At 43.7% G+C, this 27,430-nt stretch overlaps 1 protein-coding gene across 3 annotated transcripts in view; it reads right to left on the reverse strand.

Annotated features, from left to right (window-relative positions):
* The window catches only part of tbc1d5 (TBC1 domain family member 5), a 422,753-nt gene that overhangs the window by 26,834 nt on the left and 368,489 nt on the right, over window positions 1-27,430 (reverse strand). For all 3 annotated transcript variants that reach the window (XM_033050914.1, XM_033050922.1, XM_033050908.1), the window contains one exon: window positions 6,668-6,767. In XM_033050914.1, coding sequence (XP_032906805.1) covers window positions 6,668-6,767 — 100 coding nt within the window. The remainder of the gene's footprint in view (window positions 1-6,667; window positions 6,768-27,430) is intronic.

Genomic DNA, 27,430 nt, shown 5'->3' on the forward strand with positions numbered 1-27,430 from the left:
CTTTGTTATAACCAAAGATTATAGAGCAGAGCAAGATGTGCCACTCTGCGAAAAAAGCGTAGTTTGACATGGGTATGACATGTCGCCATTTTATTGAGCTGCAATTTACAGTTTCAAAGTAAAAGAAGTACTGACACTTTAAAAAAATATAAAAGTGGATAAGTCTCCAGGTCCTGACAGGATATTCCCTAGGACATTGAGGGAAGTTAGTGTAGAAATAGCCGGGGCTATGACAGAAATATTTCAAATGTCATTAGAAACGGGAATAGTCCCCGAGGATTGGCGTACTGCGCATGTTGTTCCATTGTTTAAAAAGGGTTCAAAGAGTAAACCTAGCAATTATAGGCCTGTTAGTTTGACTTCAGTGGTGGGCAAATTAATGGAAAAGATACTTAGAGATAATATATATAAGCATCTGGATAAACAGGGTCTGATTAGGAACAGTCAACATGGATTTGTGCCTGGAAGGTCATGTTTGACTAATCTTCTTGAATTTTTTGAAGAGGTTACTAGGGAAATTGACGAGGGTAAAGCAGTGGATGTTGTCTATATGGACTTTAGTAAGGCCTTTGACAAGGTTCCTCATGGAAGGTTGGTTAAGAAGGTTCAACTGTTGGGTATAAATGCAGGAGTAGCAAGATGGATTCAACAGTGGCTGAATGGGAGAAGCCAGAGGGTAATGGTGGATGGTTGTTTGTCGGGTTGGAGGCAGGTGACTAGTGGGGTGCCTCAGGGATCGGTGTTGGGTCCTTTGTTGTTTGTCATGTACATCAATGATCTGGATGAAGGGGTGGTAAATTGGATTAGTAAGTATGTAGATGATACCAAGATAGGGGGTGTTGTGGATAATGAAGAGGATTTCCAAAGTCTACAGAGTGATTTAGGCCATTTGGAAGAATGGGCTGAAAGATGGCAGTTTAATGCTGATAAATGTGAGGTGCTACACCTTGGCAGGACAAATCAAAATAGGACGTACATGGTAAATGGTAGGGAATTGAAGAATACAGTTGAACAGAGGGATCTGGGAATAACCGAGCATAGTTCCTTGAAGGTGGAATCTCATATAGATAGGGTGGTAAAGAAAGCTTTTGGTATGCTAGCCTTTATAAATCAGAGCATTGAGTATAGAAGCTGGGATGTAATGTTAAAATTGTACAAGGCATTGGTGAGACCAAATCTGGAGTATGGTGTACAATTTTGGTCGCCCAATTATAGGAAGGATGTCAACAAAATAGAGAGAGTACAGAGGAGATTTACTAGAATGTTGCCTGGGTTTCAACAACTAAGTTACAGAGAAAGGTTGAATAAGTTAGGTCTTTATTCTCTGGAGCGCAGAAGGTTAAGGGGGGACTTGATAGAGGTCTTTAAAATGATGAGAGGGATAGACAGAGTTGATGTGGATCAGCTTTTCCCTTTGAGAATAGGGAAGATTCAAACAAGAGGACATGACTTCAGAATTAAGGGACAGAAGTTTAGGGGTAACATGAGGGGGAACTTCTTTACTCAGAGAGTGGTAGCGGTGTGGAATGAGCTTCCAGTGGAAGTGGTGGAGGCAGGTTCGTTGGTATCATTTAAAAGTAAATTGGATAGGCATATGGATGAGAAGGGAATGGAGGGTTATGGTATGAGTGCAGGCAGGTGGGACTAAGGGAAAAAAGATGTTCGGCACGGACTTGTAGGGCCGAGATGGCCTGTTTCCGTGCTGTAATTGTTATATGGTTATATGGTACCACTGTGCCGTCCTTTTATAGAGTTTACTTTTATATATGTCAGGACCAGCTCCGCGCAACTCCATACGGCTCCGGCGATCGAAGTGGGACCGGCCCCGCGAGGCCGTACGGCTCAAGCGACCACGTTAGGTCGCGCTTGCCGCATGCAGTCGCATGCTCGTGGGACAGGCCCTTTACTCTCAGGTTCGTCCTCCTTGGGAGGGGCCCCAACTCCTCCAACTCAGAAGGTCAAGTTGCTTCTGTTTAGGCTATGCAAAGGTAGACATTGCAGGACGAGACCCTGTATTCTCTTATACGTTAGTTCCTTCAGCAGTTTGTTTATTGCTCCAGGTCTAGCATCTGCAGTCTCTTATGTCTCCATTCTGATTTTCACAACTCAACCACTAATGGCAATGGCTTCAATGAGCTAGAAACTAACTGCTGGAATTCACCATATAAGCTTTTTTGCCTCTTCCTGCTTTGAGATGCTCTCGATAATCATCCCTTTGACTATGCTGATATTTACTTTTCATTATAAATTAGAAGGCTTCATGTTAAACTTTCTTTTATAATGTCATTGTGAAGTGTCTTGCAATGCTTTACTGCACTGGACTGACACGTTGTTGCTGAATTCTGTGCATAACCTTACCTAGAACATCAGAATATGTGTTTGCAATCTCTGTAATGGTATTAACATTATTGTGGCAGGGCCTCATTATTCGTACACAAATCGTTCCTTGGAGAATTAACAAATTGCGCAAGATTGGATACTCATTGCCAAAGGCCAACAAAATAGAGGCAATTACATTTGTTGCTGATGATAGGCCTTACTTTAAAAAAAAGTCTATTAAAGAGCGTCTTGCTTCATTTACTGTGATAGTAATAACGTGCATTGTAAAGAAACAAAGGATTGAGAAGTGTGACCATTGCTATGCAGCCTGAGCAAGTGGTTGAATGCACAGAATCTGAATCCACACTAATATAGACTTAACTACTGGAACCATTATATTCTCAACCATTTTAAGAAGCGTTGTATCAATTTATTTTCATGACAAATATATTAAGTCACATTGACTATGCCTTTTTGATCATTATAATGGATTATATTGTTCATAAGTACAGGGAATTAGCAATTAAGCATAAACCAAATAAATATGATCATGAAGAGATGGTTAAAACAACAACTTACCTTTCACAGCACCATTTAACAATGGAAATATGCTGATGTTCTTCATGGCAGCGTACAAATCAATGGTGATGCAACTAAATAACTTCTAACAAGTACCTGACATGACATCTAACAGGCCCTTCGGCCCACCTTGTCCATGCTAACAGAGTTAGTTTTCTGGGCTATTCCCATGTGCCTGCATTTAGCCCATCCTATCAAAATATCTGTCCATGTGTCTTTTAAAAGTTGTACTTGTATCTGGTTCTACAGCTTCCTCTAGCAGCTCAGTCCAGATACAGACTATCCTCTGAGTGAAAAAGGTTTCCCCTGATGTTTTTAAATCTCTCCCCTCTCACCTTAACCCTACGCACTTTAGTTTTAGAATACTCTACGCTGGGAAAAAGAAAGTGAGCTTCACTTTATCGATGCTCCTCAATAAGGCATTGGTCTCCTAAACTCCAAAGCCCTAGCTTATCAGCCTCTTCCTAAAATTCAAGCTCTCAAGTCCGGGTAATAACAAGGTGAATCTCTTCTGCGCCCTTCCCAACTTAGAGACAGCTGGGTGACTACAACTGCACATTATACTCCAAACCCATTTCACCCTTCTTTGTATGTGTTTCTGGATTTGAACTCTTAATTAAGGGCCTGTCCCACTGTACGAGGTAATTCAAGAGCTCTCCCGAGTTTAAAAAAAATCAAACTCGTGGTAATTACGTAGAATGTACGTAGCGGCTACGTTGGAGCTTGTGGATGTCCCGTAGCGGCTCGTAATGCTAACGGCAGCTACTCGTGAAACGCGGAAACTCGTGAAGTTTTTTCAGCACTGTGAAAAATGTCCACGAGAGCCCCGAGTACCTACGAACGGCTATTACCGTAATTCTCCGAGTTCGAATCAGGGGAAACTCGGGAGAACTCTTGAATTAGCTCGTGCAGTGGGACAGGCCCTTTAAGATTAGCTCATTCATTGAAGTGTAGGTGAGAAATGGGCCTTACATTTAACATTTGCTTCCATTAGCATTTAACATAATGTTCCTCCACCAATCTACATCCACTGCACAGCACTGCTCTGACAAGACCTTTGGAAAGCATGGACCATATCTTGGGAGTGTTCTCTTTACGAAGGCAAATATCAATGATTCAGCAGGGCCTTCAGTGAATCCATACATTAACGTGGGCAGAAATGATCACTTTTTTCATGCTTTAATGCTGTTTATTGTGGTATTTTAACTATGCTATTGTGAAACCTACAAGATCTGCAACACGCTTTGCTTGGAATCATTCTTTGGAGTAATAACTTTGCCCAACAACATAGATGTAAAATAAAAATGCCCAACAATTCTTTCGGGATATACCTTTAACAGGATAATATAAAATATCTATCACCACAAACACTGTCCTATCATCTCCTATTAATTTAAATTTATGGGAAAGACAAATAGCTAAATGATAAAACCAATATTAATCAGATAACAAGGAATTCAATTAAAAAATCAACTCTAACCAGTATGATTTAAAGCAATCTACAAAAGGCCAGTTTTGCTGGTTATCGGTCAGTGTTTGCAAATGGAGATGCCTGCATTCAGCTGTTCTGATGAAAAAATGCCCCAAACCGATGCACACATGCATTTGTTACACCATGTCGCTGGTGTTGGAACATTACAGTAGGTTGGATCTGGCAGTATGAAGATCAGAAACCTTGGGCATTTTAATGAAAATTCCCAGCCTGTTTAATGGGGAAGGAATTTTGTTTCAAAAGATTACTTTGCTTTAGTGTTACTATGTTCAATTATTTTTAAATGTTCTAAGGCATTTTTAAATTTATCCTTTAGTCTTTTTAGTTATTTAAATTTAATGATCACAATGCCTTGCTTTGAGCACAAGCAATTGGCGTGGGAGTAAGCCACCAGACAGTTTAGACTTGCCCTGCCGCTCAAGGCTGTTTGATGCTGCCTCAACTTATTTTCTGTGCCAGTTACCAACAATTCTTTTATCTTTCAAATAATTATTTATCTCCATCGTAAATATACCTAATGATCTATCCTTCACGATCTGCGGGGGGCAGCGGATTTCAAATCTAACAAAACATCCATAATCTTATACTCCAACCCTGTCACAATAAAAGGCCAGAGTAACAAGCAGAAAAATGCATTAGTGTTACTCATCCAGACTACTTCACAAAAACCTCCCAAATCCACAGCCTCTACCACCAAAACAGATTTGGGCACATGAAGAACCACACCTACAGTTTCCCCTCCCAGCCCCACTTCACCCTGACTTGCAAATGCATCACTATTTCTTTCAGTCCGAAGAAGGGTTTCGACCCGAAACGTTGCCTATTTCCTTCGCTCCATAGATGCTGCCTCACCCGCTGAGTTTCTCCAGCATTTTTGCCTACCTTCGATTTTCCAGCATCTGCAGTTCCTTCTTAAACTATTTATTTCTTGTTGCTGGATCTAACTTTGTGTGATCCGTCCCCATCAGCATTGTAGCAGTGCCTTCTTCAGTCCAGGATAGTGACTTACCATTGTCATTTCAAAGGCAATTAGGGATGGACAGTAAATGCTGAACCTACCATAATATACTCTGTGACTAAGCACTAGATGCTGAGTAAATCCAAGATAAAAGTACATCCAATTAGATCAAAAGATTTTTAGATGCTAGAGGGATCAAAGGAAATAGGAGTAGTTCAAGAAAATGGTTTAGGGAGAAAAGATCAGCCAAAGTCTGTTAGAATGTGGAGGAGGCTTGAGGCTAAATGTGCTACTTTAGGTGATAGTCCATGCTCAACTCTCCCAAAAGGTTTCATTTTACAGTTTTACTGCATTTTTGACCGGGGTCTTGCCATGAAGATTAATTTAGGAGTCGTACATCGGGCAGAATTTAGTTTTAAAGAAAGTAACCTTGAAACAGAAAGCAGCCATTAATGGAAACATTTCAAGTTCTGAGCCACAGCCAACTTTGATGCAGACACATGAATAATCTGCTCAATGTTCTTAAGTGCCCATACTTCATTTGCAGGAATGGACATAAAAGCAAACTTGCACATGTCCTTCTGAAATGTAGTTAAACTGGTTAAAGCAAGTGCTAATCATGTTATCGGTTGTTCTTAAATATATAAATGATATTAGAGAAAAATCATTTGATTTAGAAAGTTAGTTTAAATGCTTTAAATAATTAGAATCCATTAAATCAACTGATTATACAAATTTAGTATTCTTGATACTTATATAATATTTCCACCAACAGACTAAGTTAAGAAATATTTTCAGATACTTTCACCATAAATAGAAATCATTTAAAAAACATTGAGATAAATTTATTACTGAAAGTATTAAGTCAGTGTTAATTATCATGAAAGCCACCAAAAGTTGCACAGATGAATGTTTTTGTATAGTTATAAATAATATTTAACTAAATTATCTTGAATTCACATGCATAACATGATTCTAATAGCAAACTTAATGTTTTGATTTAGAATCATCCATTTTCCAGGCAAAATGTTCTAGCACACACACTGAACAAAACAGAACAGCAATTTACGTGATTCAAGTGCAACCAACTCAGCTGCCTAGATTTGGTAAACTCGATTTTACTCTGGGTAACCATTACTTGATCAGTTCTTTAAATTTAGATCCAAAAGGAATAATTATTTTAAACCATTAATGACAGATAATGGAAAGGAAAACTAAGTGTTCATTGCTGAAGAATCAAAATTGTCTCAGTAAATTGTGCAGATGTCATAAGACCTTCAAGATTTATTTCCTCGAATGACTGTACCACCAATACTTACATATATGTGTATTCATCATCTTGGCACAGAATTTGCACATTGCCTCGAGGTCATTCAGTTGACCTTGCAGAAATGAGACTTGGCTCTCCAATTCGTCCTCCTGAAATATAAAAGCCAGTGAACATATAAAATCTTGAACAAGCCAACAATATTTGTTCACTCTTGCATCTGCAGAATAAGCTGCCTTATTGTGTATCTATTAACAATTAAACCTAGATGTTTCTATATTCCAGATTTAGACAATTAAGCAACGAATATAAAAGTGGATAAGTCTCCAGGTCCTGACAGGATATTCCCTAGGACATTGAGGGAAGTTAGTGTAGAAATAGCCGGGGCTATGACAGAAATATTTCAAATGTCATTAGAAACGGGAATAGTCCCCGAGGATTGGCGTACTGCGCATTTTGTTCCATTGTTTAAAAAGGGTTCTAAGAGTAAACCTAGCAATTATAGACCTGTTAGTTTGACTTCAGTGGTGGGCAAATTAATGGAAAAGATACTTAGAGATAATATATATAAGCATCTGGATAAACAGGGTCTGATTAGGAACAGTCAACATGGATTTGTGCCTGGAAGGTCATGTTTGACTAATCTTCTTGAATTTCTTGAAGAGGTTACTAGGGAAATTGACGAGGGTAAAGCAGTGGATGTTGTCTATATGGACTTTAGTAAGGCCTTTGACAAGGTTCCTCATGGAAGGTTGGTTAAGAAGGTTAAACTGTTGGGTATAAATGCAGGTATAGCAAGATGGATTCAGCAGTGGCTGAATGGGAGAAGCCAGAGGGTAATGGTGGATGGCTGTTTGTCGGGTTGGAGGCAGGTGACTAGTGGGGTGCCTCAGGGATCTGTGTTGGGTCCTTTGTTGTTTGTCATGTACATCAATGATCTGGATGAAGGGGTGGTAAATTGGATTAGTAAGTATGCAGATGATACCAAGATAGGGGGTGTTGTGGATAATGAAGAGGATTTCCAAAGTCTACAGAGTGATTTAGGCCATTTGGAAAAATGGGCTGAAAGATGGCAGATGGAGTTTAATGCTGATAAATGTGAGGTGTTACACCTTGGCAGGACAAATCAAAATAGGACGTACATGATAAATGGTAGGGAATTGAAGAATACAGTTGAACAGAGGGATCTGGGAATAACCGTGCATAGTTCTTTGAAGGTGGAATCTCATATAGATAGGGTGGTAAAGAAAGCTTTTGGTATGCTAGCCTTTATAAATCAGAGCATTGAGTATAGAAGCTGGGATGTAATTGTTAAAATTGTACAAGGCATTGGTGAGACCAAATCTGGAGTATGGTGTACAATTTTGGTCGCCCAATTATAGGAAGGATGTCAACAAAATAGAGAGAGTACAGAGGAGATTTACTAGAATGTTGCCTGGGTTTCAACAACTAAGTTACAGAGATAGGTTGAATAAGTTAGGTCTTTATTCTCTGGAGCGCAGAAGGTTAAGGGGGGACTTGATAGAGGTCTTTAAAATGATGAGAGGGATAGACAGAGTTGATGTGATCAAGCTTTTCCCTTTGAGAATAGGGAAGATTCAAACAAGAGGACATGACTTCAGAATTAAGGGACAGAAGTTTAGGGGTAACATGAGGGGGAACTTCTTTACTCAGAGAGTGGTAGCGGTGTGGAATGAGCTTCCAGTGGAAGTGGTGGCGGCAGGTTCGTTGGTATCATTTAAAAATAAATTGGATAGGCATATGGATGAGAAGGGAATGGAGGGTTATGGTATGAGTGCAGGCAGGTGGGACTAAGGGAAAATAAGTTGTTCGGCACGGACTTGTAGGGCCGAGATGGCCTGTTTCCGTGCTGTAATTGTTATATGGTTATATGGAATATTATACCTCTGATTTGTAGGCAGAATTTGTAAAAGTAACTGAATTTGTGACTGCATCTATCTTTAATCAAAGAACACATTTAAAATACCGCCGATCATTTACTGCACCATTGAGGTGTGAAAATAATTTCTTCATGGCATAACCATCATATCTGTTCAAAATCAGAATTAGAATCTACACAAGGTGACAAATAAATGAATCAACCACATTGATGCAACAGCCAAGTCAGCACACCAACGCCTCTACTTCCTTAGGGGACTAAGGAAATTCAGCATCTCTCCAATGACTCTTCCAAACTTCTGCAGATGCACTATAGAAAGCACACTGTCATGTTACAATACAGCTTGATTTGGGAACAGTTCTGTCCAAGACCGAAAGAAATTACAGAGATGTAGCCCAGTTCATCACACAAACCAGACTCCCCACCATTGACTCGACCCACACAACGCTGCCTTGGAAAAGCAGCCAACATAATCAAAGACTGAAGAAGGGTTTCAACCCAAAATATCACATATTCCTTTTCTCCAGAGATACTGCCTGAGATACTACCTGCTCAGTTACTCGAGCATTTTGTGTCAATATTCAGGAGAAACCGGCAGTCACACACCACTACACATTAATGACATCGAAGTGGAGTTGGTCAGTAGCACTAATGCCCCTGTCCCACTTAGGAAACCTGAACGGAAACCTCTGTAGACTTTGCGCCCCACCCAAGGTATCCGTGCGGTCCCGGATGTTGCAGGTGGTTGCCGGAGGTTGCAGGTAGTGGAAGCAGGTAGGGAGACTGACAAAAACCTCCGGGAACCGCACGGAAACCTTGGGTGGGGCGCAAAGTCTCCAGAGGTTTCCGTTCAGGTTTCCTAAGTGGGACAGGGACATAAGTTCCTGGGGGTGTAGATCACGAACAGTCTGACCTGGTCACAAAACATCGCATCACTAGTTAAGAGAGCGCAGCAGCGTTTGCAATTTCTGCGCCGGATGAGAAGAGCTCACTTCTCCCATCCCGTCCTCACCACTTTCTACAGGGGCACCACAGAGAGCATTTTGACCAGCTGCATCTCTGTCTGGTTTGGGGACTGCAAAGCCTCCATGGAAGTCCGTGCAGAGAGTGGTGAGGACGGCTGAAATAAATCATCGGGACTTCACTTCCTTCAATCCAGGACATTGCGTGCAAACGTTGCTTGTCCAAGGCCAACAGCATTATGAAAGACCCCACACATCATGGACTGTTCACTCTGCTGCCCTTGGGCAAAAGGTATCGCAGTTTAAGGAGCAGAACGGCCAGGTTTTGCAACAGCTTTTCCCCCCGAGCCATCAGACTCTTGAAATCCATATAATGTGCCGCCACTATTATCTATTTTATCTTTTTATCTATTTTATCCTTTTGTTATTTTATGTTGCATGGTGAGCCAGATGCAACAAAATTTCATTCAGACTTGCATTTGTTGGTGTATTTTTGAATGACAATAAAGTCTTCGATTGATTGATTGATTGAATCAAAGACTTGTTCTTCCCTGTTCAACCCTTCTTCTCCCTGCACCCGTTGGGGAAGCGCACACCATTAGACTCAGGAATAGCTTCCCTCCCACTGTTATCAGGCTTCTGAACAGTCCTTCCATAAGCTAAGGTATTGTTCAATTCACCTCTACCCCATCGCGAACATTGGCCTTCATCTGTGGAACTGATGCGATATAATGCTGAGAACTATATTCTGCACTCTGTATCTTCACCTTTGCTTTATTTATTGTACTTGAATTTGATTGTATTTATGGATATACATATCAGATTTGTTTGGATAGCATGCAAAACTAAGCTTTTCACCTGACAATAATAAACCTAATCCTAAAAATAAAATTATTCTGTGATAATTCATCACTTGATTATGAACTTACCCGAACCACAATGAAACTGAGCTTACAAACGTGGGGAACAAGGCTCATGTGTTTTCAGCTATGATCACAAGTTCATGATTCTACACAGCTGAGAGCATCGGGCATACCAAAGATTTTCAAGCTTTGTCAACATTGAGACAATGGTGCTGATGCCAAGACCGCAGGGCTAACAGATACACCAGCCAAGCTGTTCCTGCATAGAAATGAAACTGGCACCTGACCAAGATTGCTGGAGGAAAGATCTAATCAATGGTCAATAGTTTAAGATCTTAATCCTGCAACTCTCATCACACACCCAGATTGACATATTGAGGGCTTCCACCAATCTTTATATTAATTTCAGATTTTCAGTATCCGAATTATTTCGTTTTTGTCCCAAGAAGTTGTGACCACTATGGAATAGATGCTATATTTTAGTTGTTACATCAACATCATAACTATAATAGCAACTCTGAAGCCATGGGCTATAGTTGCAAGATGCATTCAGCCAGTGAGTCATTACAATCGTTAATTCATTTTGGTCCCAGAGACTCACTAATTAATCAGTGTAAATTTAGACTAATATTTTTGACACAAGTAGTAATTTAGAAAATTATTTTTTGAACATGAAATTTCGGTGAGAGAAATATCATTCAGCATTGTGTGTAGTTGTTTCAGTTTTTGAAAATGCCCTGGACTACATATCAAGTCTTTTAAAATAGATCGGTTGTTTGCTCATTAGAATAAACGAGGGGGGGTTTAGATGCTTATTAAGATTATTCATTACTCAGTAGCAAATCTTGCTGTTATAATTTTACTTTAGAGAGCTGCCCTCTGCTGTACAAACCATAGATTTCATTTTGACAGACCAAGATCTATTCTAAAGTAATCTGTAAACAGATTAATTAAATAAACTAGCATCAAATAAGATGCATGTTCAAATGTAATTAATATGTTCGTTTTTTAATGCATCACAAAGTATTTCTGAAACGGTTAATGGACTTGGTAGACTGGCATAAAGCTGACTATTTTTAAGTGGAATTGCACGATGTAAACATTTCAGTTTAAGAATAAGGAGTAAGCCATTTTGAACGGAGACGAGGAAACACTTTTTCTCACAGAGAGTGGTGAGTGTGTGGAATTCTCTGCCTCAGAGGGCGGTGGAGGCAGGTTATCTGGATGCTTTCAAGAGAGAGCTAGATAGGGCTCTTAAAAATAGCAGAGTCAGGGGATATGGGGAGAAGGTAGGAACGGGGTACTGATTGGGGATGATTAGCCATGATCACATTGAATGGCGGTGCTGGCTCGAAGGGCCGAATGGTCTACTCCTGCACCTATTGTCTATTTTGCCATACAATTGGTATTACTAACAGAAAACATACATAACTGTTAATATCATAATAGCTACATGAAGGAGAGATTACAGTATTATCAAATTAATTCAATACAAATGCATATTTATGCAGTATTATGGATCGAACCTGTTCTGCATGGAAATATGCCCTTTGACCCAACTTATGTATGCCGTCCAAAATATCCCATCTACACGAGTCCCACCTGTCTGCGTTTGGTCCATCTATCTATCTATCTGTGCATAATTAAAACTCTAATCTTGTCATCTTCCGGTTTGCATTGTTTTTACATTTGCGCAAAAACAGTACACGATAGCGGTACGATTTTTCGCCACCTTACTCACCATTCTCCTGTTCTGCAAGTGCAACAAGTTTTGTTCTGATTGGTGGTATATTTGAAAAGTTATTAAGGTTTAAAAATCTTTAAAACTGCGCATGCTCAGATTGGTCTCCTCTTCTGTCAATCAGAAAGGACGGCGACGCCCCTTCCTGCACCAACGCTGCACTGATTGGCCGCGTCCGGAGGTTGCCTTGAACGGAAGCTGCCTTGAACGGAAGTCTGTCACCGTCGGTGCCTGCCTCTGCCTGGCGCAGCTTCCGGGCGGTGCGGCCTCCGGTCGGTGCGGTCTCCGGTCGCCGTGGCCTCCGGTCGGCACGGCTTCCGTTCAAGGCAACCTCCGGTCAAGGCAACCTCCGGTCGGAGGAGAGGCAACCACGAGATCCTGGGGAGGTGAAGAGGGAGAATGGGGGGGGGGGGGGGGGAGGGTTGAGGGAGAGAAGAGGGTAGACGAGGGACAATGGGGGAGGAGGGGGGGATAGAGGGAGATGACAGGTAGGGAGGCGAGAGGAGTTTTGGAGGGAGGGAAAGGAGAGGTGAGGGAGAGATTGGAGGGTAGGAGGAGGGGAAAAGAGGGAGGAGTGAGGAGGGAGAGTGGGGGAGGAGATGGAATAGAGGGAGGGAATGGGGGAAGGTAAGGAGTGGGGAATAGAGGGAGAGGAAGTCAGTGGGGGAGGTGAGGAGGGAGACGGGGGATTGAGGGAGAGGAGGGGTAGGGAGAGAGAGGGGAGGGGAAAGTGGGGGTGGTGTGGCGGGGGAGTGGGGGATAGAGGGTTGGAGGGGAGAGGAGTTACGGAGGAAGGGAGGGAATGACTGAGGGTAGGGGAAAGGAGTGGCGAGGGAGGGGTGAGAGAGGGATTGGGGGAGGGGAGCAGGAGAAGGGAAAGAAGAGGGAGGGTGAAGTGGAGGGGGAGAGTGCTGGGGATGAGGGGAAATAAGCCGTGCCTGCGCAGTTGGGGGCTATGGGTGAGTGGTGGAATATTGCGTTGGGGAACGCGTTGCGTTGGTGGACCAGGCTTCTCGTGTGACAGGGATCCAACGGGTCCCACTTAGTCTAGTATACTACTAAATTTTACCTGATCATGTACAGTCGTAATGTCTTTTAAATGTTGTGATAGTACCTGCCTCAACTACCTCCTCTGACAGCCCGTTCAATATACCCACCACCGTTTGTATGATAAAGTTGCCCCTAAGGTTCCTATTAAATTTTCCCCCACTGTAAACAGGTCCTCTGGTTCTTGACTCTGGATAAAAGGCGCTGTGCAGTTACAACGGAGAAATCTGTGCATTATACATCTGAGAATTTACTTGCTCTTGTTTGCCAATTTTCACTTTGCGCCTACTTTTGCTTCCAAATTCATCTATTGATTTTTTATTGTTCTTTATTTCAGTTTCAGAGTAGTAGGGGCACAAATGACAGCAAGCTACACTTATGGTTTGCAGAAGTAAAGTGTTAGCAGCATCTATGGAGAGGAAAAATTAACTCTTTACGTCCTTCAAAATTTCTGATGCTACAGAACCAGCTGAGATTTTAGCTTTAGAGATACAGTGCGAAAACAGGTCCTTCGGCCCACCGCCTCTGTGTCGACCAGTGATCACCCCATAAACTAGTACTATCCTACCAATTTGGGTCAATTTACAAACTTACAAACCTCTACGTCTTTGGAGTGTGGGAGGAAACCGGAGCACCCGGAGAAAACAGACAGACAGCACCCGTAGTTAGGATCTAACCTGGGGCTCTGGCGCAACGAGGCAGCAGCTCCACTTCTGTGCCACTGTGCCGCCCAAAACAGACTTTCTGCTTTTATTACAGATTTCCAGCCTCTGCAGGCTTTTAAAAATTATTTTCATTTTAGTTGAACCGTTGTAGTTGCATTCAGTGGATTCCATCTTATCTCCTTTCTCCATTATTTATGCTTCCCTCACAACCTCTCAGCTTCTTAGTTCCCTTTTCATCATCCATTCATCTTAGAAACATAGAAAATAGGTGCAGGAGGAGCCCATTCGGCCCTTCGAGCCAGCACCGCCATTCATTGTGATCATGGCTGATCATCCACAATCAGTAACGCGTGCCTGCCTTCTCCCCATACCCCTTGATTCCACTAGCCTCAAGAGTTCTATCTAACTCTCTTTTAAATGCATCCAGTGAATTGGCCTCTACCGCTTTCTGTGACAACCAAATCCCGCAACTCAGGAGGCAGCTTCTCCCTCCCGAGTTGTGGGGCAGAAAATGACCCGGAGCGGGGCCTGACATCGATCGGCGCGGCTTTAACGGCCGCGGGACTTGCCATTGCCCGCCGGGGGCTTTAACATCAGGAAAGGATGGAGAGCAGGGGAGAGACAAGACTTTGCCTTCCATCACAGTGAGGAGGAGATTCACTGTGATGGATGTCTGTGTGAATTGAATTGGTTGTATGTCTTATAAAATTGTTTCTTTTTGTTGTATGGCTGCAGAAACCAGAGTTCCTAACGGATAAATAAAGTTCATTGAATTGAATTGAATCAAGTTTCTTTTCTGCTTTGAATTTGTGGGAGGAATTGCTGACTATGATTCTTGGTGAGGGAGGGGGGTTAGTGGGGGGAAATAACTGGCTGACTGACAGGAAAGTATGTCATTCTTGAAACATATTCAGTAAGAAGCAGTTTGGCTGTTGAAAATATTAATCAGGAGGTTGATGGGGAGGATAGGTAGACCCAATCTGGAGAACTGTGGTGACCTTTTTGAAAGCTTTGCATGGCTGATAACAAGAAAGGTTAACAGGGTGGTTAGTTAAAATGCTCAGTGACTTGTAAGCCTGATTTTTAAGCATAGGATGGGCTGATAAGATTGCATTCAAATTCAGTTGGTAGCTAGAATCATGACTATTGGAAAGGGGCTTGGTCGGCAAAAAGCTGTGGATGGTGAATGAAGAGGTTATTTTGGCCTGAGAAGCTTTTATGATCACAATGTCACTCTTGCTATCCATGCTTAAATTGTGAATGTTGCAAATATATTTCATCTGGACATGTTGCTGGCAGTAGCAAATGCAATTTTCATTATAGAAAGAAGAAAGATTGTATTTAGCAGCACGAATGACAAGGCTCTTTGTGGCCTATTAGACAGAAGAGCAATCCAAGGAGTTGCAAACAGATCTACAGTTAGCAGGAAAACATGCTCTTCTAGCTATTCAACCCATCAGTAATACTAAACCTGCTCTACAATAACAAGGGCACATTCTACTCTGCTTATGAAATTCAGTTCCATTTAAGTTAATGAAACCAAATTAAGGAAGCAAAGTAGAATGTGCAGCCACCATCACATTTAGTGCTGCCAAGAGGGAAGTATTTTTTCACTGCAATCTCGTAAACACACTCATAGAAATGGAACTTCACCAGTTGACAGAAACTAATGATCTGCAGAAGGATTTCATCATCAATCACTTCAAGCCTTCGTCCAGTTCAATAACCTGAAGGAGAAAATTCAATCGTAGAAAACACTGCAATGAAACTGCTGAGAAATAAAAAATCAAATTGCAAACATAAATACACATTCGCAAAAAAAATCCCCAGGTTGTGAGCCCCGAGACAGGTTTTGAGTCTCCACAGATCTCCTGATTGTGTCTACCTATCCTCCCCGTCAACCTCCATAAAGCCCAAAATATCAGTATCTGGTCCTCACCTACAAAGCCCTCCACCATCTGGCCCCCCCATATCTCACTGACCTCCTCTCCCCCTACCAACCCTCACGGTCCCTCAGATCCACATCAGCCGGTCTACTCTCCATCCACAAATCCAACCTCTGCAGTTTTGGGGACAGAGCCTTCTCCAGGGCAGCTCCCAGGCTCTGGAACTCCCTCCCCCAACTGATCCGCAATTCTGAGTCCCTCACCATCTTCCAGTCCCGCCTCAAGACCATCTCTTCACCTCTGCCTATCCTTAGTCCCACATCCCCCTCCCTTTTCATCTGTGCTTGAATTGTTGCTCATTTTTTGGTTTGTTTTGTTTTGTTTTTGTTTTTGTTTTGTTTTTTTGCCTTGCCTTGTAAAGCGACTTTGAGTCCCTGAAAAGCGCTATATAAATTCAATTTATTATTATTATTATTAGTATTATAACAATCACAAAATAAGATAAGAAATACAAATGATTTTTATGCTACTTCCCTGGTTCCAAAATCAAAGGAGGTCACTGAGAGCAGGGGGAAGGTGAACAATTAGAGGTCATGGGCAATATCGGTATCAATGACATCAGCAGAAAGAGGGATAATTATTTACAGGTCGACTTTAGGGAGCTATGACAGGGAGTAAAAAGAAGGATCACAAAGATAGTGATCTACAGATTGCTACATGTGCTGGTGAGCCCGGAAAATGGGAAGATAGGACAGATGAGTAATGATGCAGGAAGATTTCGGATTCCTGGCAAAATCAGAAGGGAGAGAAATAGAAAGAGATTCAAATGAAAGAGAATTTATGAAGGAAAAAGAGGCAATAGTGTAGGCCGATGATAGGGGGAACGATAACCAGTGTTTTAGTAAGCAACAACATGGCCTTGTTGAGGTGAAGTGCCTTGGGAGGTCTTTGTGTTCAAGAGTCTTTGACGAGGAGGCTGAGGCTACACTTGAATCGGTTCTGCGTGTTTTCCGATATTTAATCTTGTGACTTATTGCAGTGGCTTATTGAAGGAGGCTATCAGCAACAAAGAAAGGAATAGGTTTCATTCAGCTCTGTGAGTGTGTCTACTTGTGATATGTCTACTGAAGTAATGGTAGGCAAGTTGTTACAGTGCCTCTCTTGCAGGATGTGGGAAGTCAGGGACACCGCTGGTGCCTCTGACAACTACACCTACAGAAATTGTGTCCAGGTGCAGCTCGTGAATGAATGTGTTAGGGAAATGGAGCAGCTGCTGGATGACCTCAGGATCATCTGGGAAAACGAGAGTTTGCTGGACAGGACTTACAGTGAGGTTGGTTGGCACACCGAGGATACAGGAAGAGCGAAGGTGGGTGATGACGAGGAAGAGAGTAAACATGGAGTGCAGGAGCCCCCGGTGGCTGTACCTTTTGAAAACAGGTACACCCTCTTGGGAGTTGTCGGGGCGGACGACATGTCAAGTTTGAGAGGCAGCCAGGGCTGTAACTCCAACCCTGGCGCTGAGGCTCAACGGGGAAGAGTGACCTCAGGCAGAGCCATGGTGGTGGGTGACTCGATAGTCAGACGTGTGGACAGACGATTCTGCGGCAACAGGCGAGACTGCAGCATGGTGTGTTGCCTCCCTGGTGCCAGGGTCAGGACGTCTTGGAGCGGCTGCACAACATCCTCAAGAGGGCGAAGGAGCAGCCGGAGGTTGTTGTGCATGTTGGCACAAATAAGAAAAGTAGAGGAAGGAGGTTCTGCAACCTGAGTTTAACGAATTAGGTATAAGGCTGAAAAGCAGGACCTCCAGGGTAGTGATCTCAGGATTACTTCCAGTACCTCATGCTAGTGAAGGTAAGAACAGGAAGATAGGGGAAATGAATGTGTGGCTGAGGAGTTGGTGCAGGGGGCAGGGATTTAGATTACTGGATCATTGGGATCTCTTCTGGGGCAGGGGTGACCTGTATAAAAGGGACTGGTTGCACCTTTTAGACTAACATCCTGGCAGGTGAAAGGCGGAGAGTGAGGAAGGAGGGTTGGTTTAAACTGCATGCATTTTAATGCAAGCGGCCTGACGGGTAAGGCAGATGAGCTCAGGGCATGGATAGGTACAAGCGACTGGGACGTTGTAGCCATTACTGAAACCTGGTTCAGGGCAGCAGGACTGGCAGCTCAATGTTCCGAGATACAGGAGCTTCAGGAGAGAAGGGCGAGGGCAAAAGAGGAGGGGGGGTTGCATTGTTGGTTAAGGAGGATGTCACGGCAGTGATCAGAGGTGACATTACGGATGGTCCGTCTAGTGAGGCTATATGGGTGGAGGTGAGGAACAAGAAAGGAATGATCACAAAAATGCTGGAGAAACTCAGCGGGTGCAGCAGCATCTATGGAGCGAAGGAAATAGGCGACGTTTCGGGCCGAAACCCTTCTTCAGACTGATGGGGGGTGGGGGGGAGAAGGAAGGAAAAAGGGAGCAGGAGGAGCCCGAGGGCGGGATGATGGGAGGAGACAGCTCGAGGGTTAAGGAAGGGGAGGAGACAGCAAGGGCTAGCAAAATTGGGAGAATTCAACGTTTATGCCATCCGGACGCAAGCAACCCAGGCGGACTATGAGGTGCTGTTCCTCCAATTTCCGGTGTTGCTCACTCTGGCAATGGAGGAGACCCAGGACAGAGAGGTCGGATTGGGAATGGGAGGGGGAGTTGAAGTGCTGAGCCACCGGGAGTTCAGGTAGGTTATTGCGGACTGAGCGGAGGTGTTCGGCGAAACGATCGCCCAACCTCCGCTCAGACTCCCCGATGTAAATCAGCTGACATCTAGAGCAGCGGATGCAGTAGATGAGGTTGGAGGAGATACAGGTGAACCTTTGTCGCACCTGGAACGACTGCTTGGGTCCTTGAATGGAGTCTAGGGGGGAGGTGAAGGGACAGGTGTTGCATTTCTTGCGGTTGCAACGGAAAGTGCCCGGGGAGGGGGTGGTACGGGAGGGAAGGGAAAAATTGACAAGGGTATTGCGGAGGGAGCGGTCTTTGCGGAAGGCAGACATAGGGGGAGATGGGAAGATGTGGCGAGTGGTGGGGTCACGTTGGAGGTGGCGGAAATGGCGGAGGATTATGTGTTGTATTTGCCGGCTGGTGGGGTGAAAGGTGAGGACTAGGGGGACTCTGCCCTTGTTGCGAGTGCGGGGATGGGGAGAGAGAGCAGTTTTGCGGGGTATGGATGAGACCCTGGTGCGAGCCTCATCTATGGTGGCAGAGGGGAATCCCCGTTCCCTGAAGAACGAGGACATTTCCGATGCCCTGGTGTGGAACAGTGCAAACCAACTGACTCACATGGCTATCTGGACTACACGTCTTCCCACCCTGCCCCCTGTAAAGACTCCATCCCCTACTCCCAATTCCTCCGCGTACGCCGCATCTGTTCCCAGGATGAGACGTTCAACACCAGGGCATCGGAAATGTCCTCGTTCTTCAGGGAACGGGGATTCCCCTCCGCCACCATAGATGAGGCTCGCACCAGGGTCTCATCCATACCCCGCAAAACTGCTCTCTCTCCCCATTCTTGATGAAGTGCAGTAATGCACTTCAACTCCCCCTCCCATTCCCCTCCCATTCCCAATCCGACCTCTCTGTCCTGGGTCTCCTCCATTGCCAGAGTGAGCAACACCGGAAATTGGAGGAACAGCACCTCATATTCCGCATGGGTTGCTTGCGTCCGGATGGCATGAACGTTGAATTCTCCCAATTTTGCTAGCCCTTGCTGTCTCCTCCCCTTCCTTAACCCTCGAGCTGTCTCCTCCCATCCCCCCGCCCTCGGGCTCCTCCTCCTCCCTTTTTCCTTCCTTCTCCCCCCCACCCCCCATCAGTCTGAAGAAGGGTTTCGGCCCGAAACGTCGCCTATTTCCTTCGCTTCATAGATGCTGCTGCACCCGCTGAGTTTCTCCAGCATTTTTGTGTACCTTCGATCTTCCAGCATCTGCAGTTCCTTCTTGAACAAGAAAGGAATGATCACCTTGTTGGGGGTGTCCTATAGACCCCTGAATAGTCAACAGGAATTAGAAAAACAAATATGCCGGGAGATTGCCGACAGCTGCAGGACAAATAATGTTGTTGTATTGAGCTATTTTAACTTTCCCAATATTGACCGGGAAAAGCATAGTGTGAAGGGTTTAAAAGGGGTACAATTCCTCAAAAGTGTTCACAAGAGTTTTCTCAAACAGTATGTAGAGGTCCCCACACATGAGAGGGCAACACTGGATCTAGTATTGGGAAATTGGGAAGTGCAAGTTAATGAAGTGTGTGTGGAGGAGCCTTTTGGGGCCAGTGACCACAGTTTGATTAGGTTTAAGATAGTTATGGATAGGGACGGAGGGGGTCCACATGTTAAAATGCTCAACTGGGGTAAGGCCAACTTTGGAGGTATGAGAGAAGGTCTCGCTCAAGTTGACTGGAGCAGGTTATTTGAGAGGAAAGGAACATCAGCCATTTGGGATGTTTTTAAAAGTGTGCTGACAAAAACTCAGGATATGTAGGTTTCCGTTAGAGTGAAGGGCAAAGCAGGCAAACGGAAGGAAGCTTGGCTGACGAGGGAAATTGAGGCATTAGTCAAAATCAAGAAGGATGCGTGGGACAGGTATAGGGAGCTGGGATCAAGTGCATCCCTGGAGGAGTTTTGTGAACTAAGGAATAAACTGAAAAAGGAGATCAGAAGGGCAAAAAGGGGCAAGGAGATACTGTAGCTCTGGCAGGTAGTATTACGGACAATCCCAAAAGATGTTATAAATACATGTGGGAAAAGGGTAACTAGAGAGAGAGTGAAACCTCTCAGGAGGTCCCTCTGTATGGAGCCACAAGAGATGGGCAAGGTCCTCAATGAAAAATTCTCCTCTGTATTTACCGAGCAGAAAGACAGTAGGACGGAGGAACATGGAGCAGTCAATAGAAGTGGCTTGAGAGCAGTCAGTGTTACTGTCGAAGAAGTACTAAAAGTTCAAATCTCCATGGCCTGATCAGATAAAAATCCACATTAGGCAGGAAATGGTGTTGGATAGACTGATGGGACTGATGGCTGATAAATCCCCAGGGGCTGATGGTCTGCATCCCAGGGTACTTAGGAAAGTGGCTCTAGAAATCGTGGATGCATTGGTGATAATTTTCCAATGTTCTATTGACTCAGGATCAGTTCCTGTGGATTGGCGGGTAGCTAATGTTATCCCACTTTTTAAGAAAGGTGGGAGAGTGAAAACGTGGAATTATAGACCAGTTAGCCCGACATCGGTGGTGGGGAAGCTGCTGGAGTCAATTATAAAAGATGAGATAGCTGCACATTTGGATAGCAGTAACAGGATCGGTCCGAGTCAGCATGGATTTACGAAGGGGAAATCATGCTGGACTAATTTTTTGAAGATGTAACTAGGAAAATGGACAAGGGAGATCCAGTGGATGTAGTGTACCTGGACTTTCAGAAAGCATTTGATAACGTCCCACATAGGAGATTAGCTGGCAAAATTAGGGCACATGGTATTGGGGGTAGAGTGCTGACATGGATAGAGAAGTGGTTGGCAGACAGGAAACAAAGAGTAGGGATTAACGGGTCTCTTTCAGAATGGCAGGCAGTGACTAGTGGGGTACCGCAAGGCTCGGTGCTGGGACCGCAGCTATTTACAATATACATCAATGATTTGGATGAAGGGATTCAAAGTAACATTAGGAAATTTGCAGATGACACAAAGCTGGGTGGCAGTGTGAACTGTGAGGAGGATGCTATGAGAATGCAGGGTGAGCTGGACAGGTTGGGGGAGTGCGCAGATGCATGGCAGATGAAGTTTAATGCGGATAAATGTGAGGTTATCCACTGTAGTAGCAAAAACAGGAAGGCAGATTACTATCTAAATGGCATCAAGTTGGGAAAAGGGGAAGAACAACGGGATCTGGGGGTCCTTGAACATCAGTTTATGAAAGTAAGCATGCAGGTACAGCAGGCAGTGAAGAAAGCGAATGGCATGTCGGCCTTTATAACAAGAGGAATCGAATATAGGAGCAAAGAGGTCCTTCTGCAGTTTTACAGAGCCCTAGTGAGACCACACCTGGAGTATTGTGTGCCGTTTTGGTCCTCTAATTTGAGGAAGGGCATTCTTGCTATTGAGGGAGTGCAGCGTAGGTTTACAAGGTTAATTCCCGGGATGGCGGAACTGTCATATGCTGAGAGAATTGAGCAGCTGGGCTTGTACACTCTGGAGTTTAGAAGGATGAGAGGGAATCTCATTGAAACATATAAGATTGTGATGAGCTTGGACATGCTAGAGGCAGGAAACATGTTCCCGATGTTGGGGGAGTCCAGAACCAGGGGCCACAGTTTAAGAATAAGGAGTAAGCCATTTAGAAAGGAGATGGGGAAACACTTTTTCTCACAGTGAGTGGTGAGTCTGTGGAATTCTCTGCCTCAGAGGGCGGTGGAGGCAGGTTCTCTGGATGCTTTCAAGAGAGAGCTAGATAGGGCTCTTAAAAATAGCGGAGTCAGGGACTATGGGGAGAAGGCAGGAACGGGGTACTGATTGGGGATGATCAGCCATGATCACATTGAATGGCGGTGCTGGCTCGAAGGGCCAAATGACCTACTCCTGCACCTATTGTCTATTGTCTATATCCGAGGATATTGTGGGAAAACAGAGAGGAAATTGCGGGAGCCCTGGATGAATTTACGAGTTCTCCTTAAATACAGGAGAGGTGCCAGAGGACTGGAGGGTGACAAATGTTGTGCCTCTTTTCAAGAAGGGCTGCAGGGAAAATGCTGGTAGCTATAGGCCGGTGAGCTTAACATCTGTAGTTGGAAAGTTACCAGAGAGCATTCTTAGGGATAGGTTATACAGGCATTTGGACGGGCAAGAGCTGATTACGGATAGTCAGCATGGTTTTGTACAAGGGAGGTCGTGTCTCACACATCTGATTAATTTTTTTTAAGACATGACCAAAAAGGTTGATGAGGGCAGAGCTGTAGATGTTGTATACATGGACTTCAGTAAGGCATTCGACAAGGTTCCACATGGTAGGCTGCTCGGGAAGGTTAGATCGCATGGGATCCAAGGAGAGATAGCTGAATGGGTAGTAAATTGGCTCCATGGAAGGAAGCAGAGGGAGATGGTGGGAGGTTGATTCTCGGACTGGAGGCCTGTGACTAGTGGTGTGCCTCAGGGTTCGGTGCTGGGCCCGTTACTGTTTGTCATCTACATCAATGATTTGGATGAGAATATACAAAACAAGATTAGCAAGTTTGCTGATGATACAAAAGTGGATGGTTTTGCAGATAGTGAAGATGGTTGTGAAAGATTGCAGCTGGATCTGGATTGATTGGCCAGGTGGGCTGAGGAATGGTTGATGGAATTTAATACAGGTGTTGCATTTTGGGATGTCTAAGTGAATGTTAGGCCTCTGGGGAGTGTTGTGGAGCAGAGGGATCTAGGAGTGCAGGCGCATGGCTCCCTGAAGGTCGAATCGCAGGTAAATAAGGTGGTCAAAATAAGGTGGCACATTGGCCTTCATCAGTCAGAGTATCGAGTACAGAAGTTGGGAGTCTTGTTGCAGTTGTATAAGACGTTGGTGAGACCGCATTTAGAATATTGTGTTCAGTTCTGGGCACCATATTATAGAAAAGATATTGTCAAGCTTGAAAGGGTTCAGTGAAGGTTTACGAGGATGTTGCCAGGACTAGACGGTGTGAGCTATAGGGAGAGGTGGAGTAGGCTGGGTCTCTATTGCTTGGAGCGCAAGAGGATGAGGGGTGATCTTATTGAGCTATATAAAATCATGAGAGGAATAGATCGGGTAGATGCACAGAGTCTCTTGCCCAGAGTAGGGGAATCGAGGGCCAGAGCACATTGGTTCAAGGTGAAGGGGAAAAGATTTAATAGGAATCTGAGGGGTAACTTTTTCACACAAAGGGTGGTGGGTGTATGGAACAAGCTGCCAGAGGAGATAGTTGAAGCTGGGACTATCCCATCGTTTAAAAAACAGTTAGACAGGTATATGGATAGGACAGGTTTGGAGGGATATGGACCAAGCGCAGGTTGGTGGGACTAGTGTAGCTGGGAGGTACACACAAAATGCTGGAGTAACTCAGCGGGACAGGCAGCATCTCTGGAGAGAAGGAACGAGTGACGTTCCGGGTTGAGACCCTTCTTCAGAAGTGTAGCTGGGACATGATGGCCGGTGTGTGCAAGTTGGGCCGAAGGATCTGTTTCCACACTGTATCACTCTATGACTCGGTGCACAAGCGCCAGCATGTTGTGTCAGAGCAAGGAAAAATGCTAAGATAAAATCAAAGTCTCATTATTTGAATGCAAGATAGACAAGTTGATGGCATGGACAGAAATAAATGTGTATATCTAGAAATGAAATACTCAGGGTTATTTTACATTTTGGAAGGCGACTAGTTAGAAATGAAAAGGTAATGGAGTTTTAAATGCCAGAGGCCATGGCTGTGTTGAGGCATGATACTGGCTCCGAATCTGAAGATGTAGAATCAATTTGGATGAAAATAATAAAAAAGTGAGAAGAACTCACTGGCGCAATTATAGAGGTCTCTTCTATAGGAGCTATATTGTAGGAAAGTATCAATCAGGAAAAAACAGGGCTTGTATGAAAGGAAAGATGCTCCAATAATTGCAGGTGATTTTAATCATCACTTAATGGGGACACATCAAACAGGCATATGTAGCGTTGAAGACAAGGGCACAGAATATATCTGCAATGATTTCGTAGAGCAACACATTAAGATACCAACCAGGGACCTGATTTATTAATGACCTCACAGTGATGCATCCCCAAGGAATGAGTAATCAGAGCAGAGTAAAACATTTGATTTCTGTGTGAAGGTGAGAAACCTGGGTGTGAAGATAGTGCTCTATACTTAAACAATGTCAGTTACAATGGTATGAAGATAGAGTTGCCCAAAGTGAAGTGAGAAAACACACTCAGGGTACGACAAAAGGCAGATGTATTTAATAAATAAGAACAGAATCTCATCGCAGTGGGAAAGTTAGGCTCCATAACAAGGATTTACCATCATTGACGAATGAAGGACATGGGAAATTAAGGGTGGTATTCATTGTTGGGGAGTTTGTTGGTGATACAAACACAGATAGGTAACCAAATTGTGAGGTGGGAACAACAAGCCTACAAAAGAATATTGATCATAGAAACATAGAAAATAGGTGCAGGAGTAGGCCATTCGGCCCTTCGAGCCTGCACCGCCATTCAATATGATCACGGCTGATCATCCACCTCAGTATCCTGTACCTGCCTTTTCTCCATACCCCCTGATCCCCTTAGCCACAAGGGCCACATCTAACTCCCTCTTAAATATAGCCAATGAACTGGCCTCAACTACCTTCTGTGGCAGAGTTCCAGAGATTCACCACTCTCTGTGTGAAAAATGTTTTTCTCATCTCGGTCCTAAAGGATTTCCCCTTTATCCTTAAACTTGTCCTGGATCGGACTTGTCCTGGATCGACTTATTAAGTGCACAAGAGGTATGCTGTGGGGGAAATGTAAGTTTATCCAATGTGGAATGACGAATAAAATGACAAATTATTATTTAGATGTACTGAGACTACAAAATGTTGCTGTACAAAGTGATCTGGAAATGCGTGCATAAACACAGAATTGGCCTGCAGGTAGAAGAGGTAATTAGGAGGGGTAATGTAAATTGCCCCCTCTTTCAAGGGAAGTTCTAATGCAAATTTGCACAATGCCGCTGAGACTGCACCTGGACTACTGCATAGGGTTTCGACCATAATTAAGGTAGGATGTATTTACATTGAGGCAGTAGAGATGGTTCACTTGGTTGATTCATGGGATGAAGAGGTTGATCTTTGAAGTGATGGTGAGTAGGTTAATTTTATACATTGGAGTTTATAAAAAATAAGGGGAATTTACTGAAACATAAAATACTGAGGTTGATTGACAAGATGGGGAAGGTAACTGGAAAACCGAGTATGTATTTAGGATAGAAGTGAGTATGTGATTTTAGAGATACAGCACAGAAACAGGCCGTTTGGCTCACCGAGGTTGTGCTACGCCGATCACTCCATACACTAACAATATCCTTTACGCTAGGGACAATTTTACAACTTATTTAGCTAATTAACCTGCAAACCTACAAGTCTTTGGAGTGTGGGAGGAAATGGGAGCATCAGGAGAAAACCTATGCAGTCACAGGGAGAATGTACGAACTCTACAGACAGCACTAGTGGTCAGGATCAAATCCAAGTCTCTGGTGCTGTAAGGCAGCCTCTACTGCTGTACCACTGTGCTGCCCTTACCTGGGTTCCACCTATATTATGAAAAATATGAATGAAAGTTGGCCTGTTTAATGCCATTATTTGCATTAGCAGATCTATGTAAGGAAACTAAAAGCTCCCTCCGTGCTTCATATTCCTCGTATTTCTTCACAGACAAGGTTTTGAACCTTTTGATTGGTCTTAAGCTGGTCAAACACAGGGTGACCACTTACAACAAGCAGTTTTCCTACTGATTCAACCACTGAATACAAATGTGGATTAGGTTATCAGTGTAGCAGCCCTTTATACATCATGTTCTCTCACAGACATATGAGCAGCTTCAAACAATGAGAAACAGCTTTTGGCTTATGATCACATTTTGCTCTTCTTCATTCAGGACTGGAACTCATTTGTTGACCTTTGATCACGGAGTAGAAAGCCAACTCCGTGCTGAAGAAAAGCAGAACACATAACCAGAAACAAATGGAAACAGCTCCTGCAACATACTGCTAGATTTGTGACAACGCCAAGCCTGTAACTTATGATTTAGTGCTTTGGGGAATTACATTGCTTTATGTCAATGTCTACATCTGAAGACTAGGCTGATTTGTGTTTCAGTGCTGGAAAGGGAAGTCTAACAACTATAATTCTTCATCATTCATTAAGTTATTTTTCTTGTTTTTATTATTTGTTCCTTTTCTTTAATTGTTTGAAACATAAAAAATAGGTGCAGGAGTAGGCCATTCGGCCCTTCGAGCCTGCACCGCCATTCAATATGATCATGGCTGATCATCCAACTCAGTATCCCGAACCTGCCTTCTCTCCATACCCCCTGATCCCTTTAGCCACAAGGACCACATCTAATTCCCTCTTAAATATAGCCAATGAACTGGCCTCAATTACATTCTGTGGCAGAGAATTCCAGAGATTCACCACTCTCTGTGTGAAAAATGTTTTTCTCATCTCAGTCCTAAAAGATTTCCCCCTTATCCTTAAACTGTGACCCCTTGTTCTGAACTTCCCCAACATCGGGAACAATCTTCCTGCATCGAGCCTGTCCAACCCCTTAAGAATTTTGTAAGTTTCTATAAGATCCCCCCTCAATCTTCTAAATTCTAGCGTGTACAAGCCGAGTCTATCCAGTCTTTCTTCATATGAAAGTCCTGCCATCCCAGGAATCAGTCTGGTGAACCTCCTCTGTACTCCCTCTATGGCAAGAATGTCCTTCCTCAGATTAGGAGACCAAAACTGTATGCAATACTCCAGGTGTGGTCTCACCAAGACCCTGTACAACTGTAGTAGAACCTCCCTGCTCCTATACTCAAATCCTTTTGCTATGAATGCTTTGTTATCAACAAAGTTTCTATTTAACATAAAATGCTGGAGTAACTCAATCCAGACTCGGAACATCACCTATCATTTTCTCTAGAGATGAGTTACTCCAGCATTTGTGTCTATCTGCGGTATAAACCAGCA

The sequence above is a fragment of the Amblyraja radiata genome, chromosome 2, assembly GCF_010909765.2.
Source record: "Amblyraja radiata isolate CabotCenter1 chromosome 2, sAmbRad1.1.pri, whole genome shotgun sequence".
Classification (NCBI taxonomy): domain Eukaryota; kingdom Metazoa; phylum Chordata; class Chondrichthyes; order Rajiformes; family Rajidae; genus Amblyraja; species Amblyraja radiata.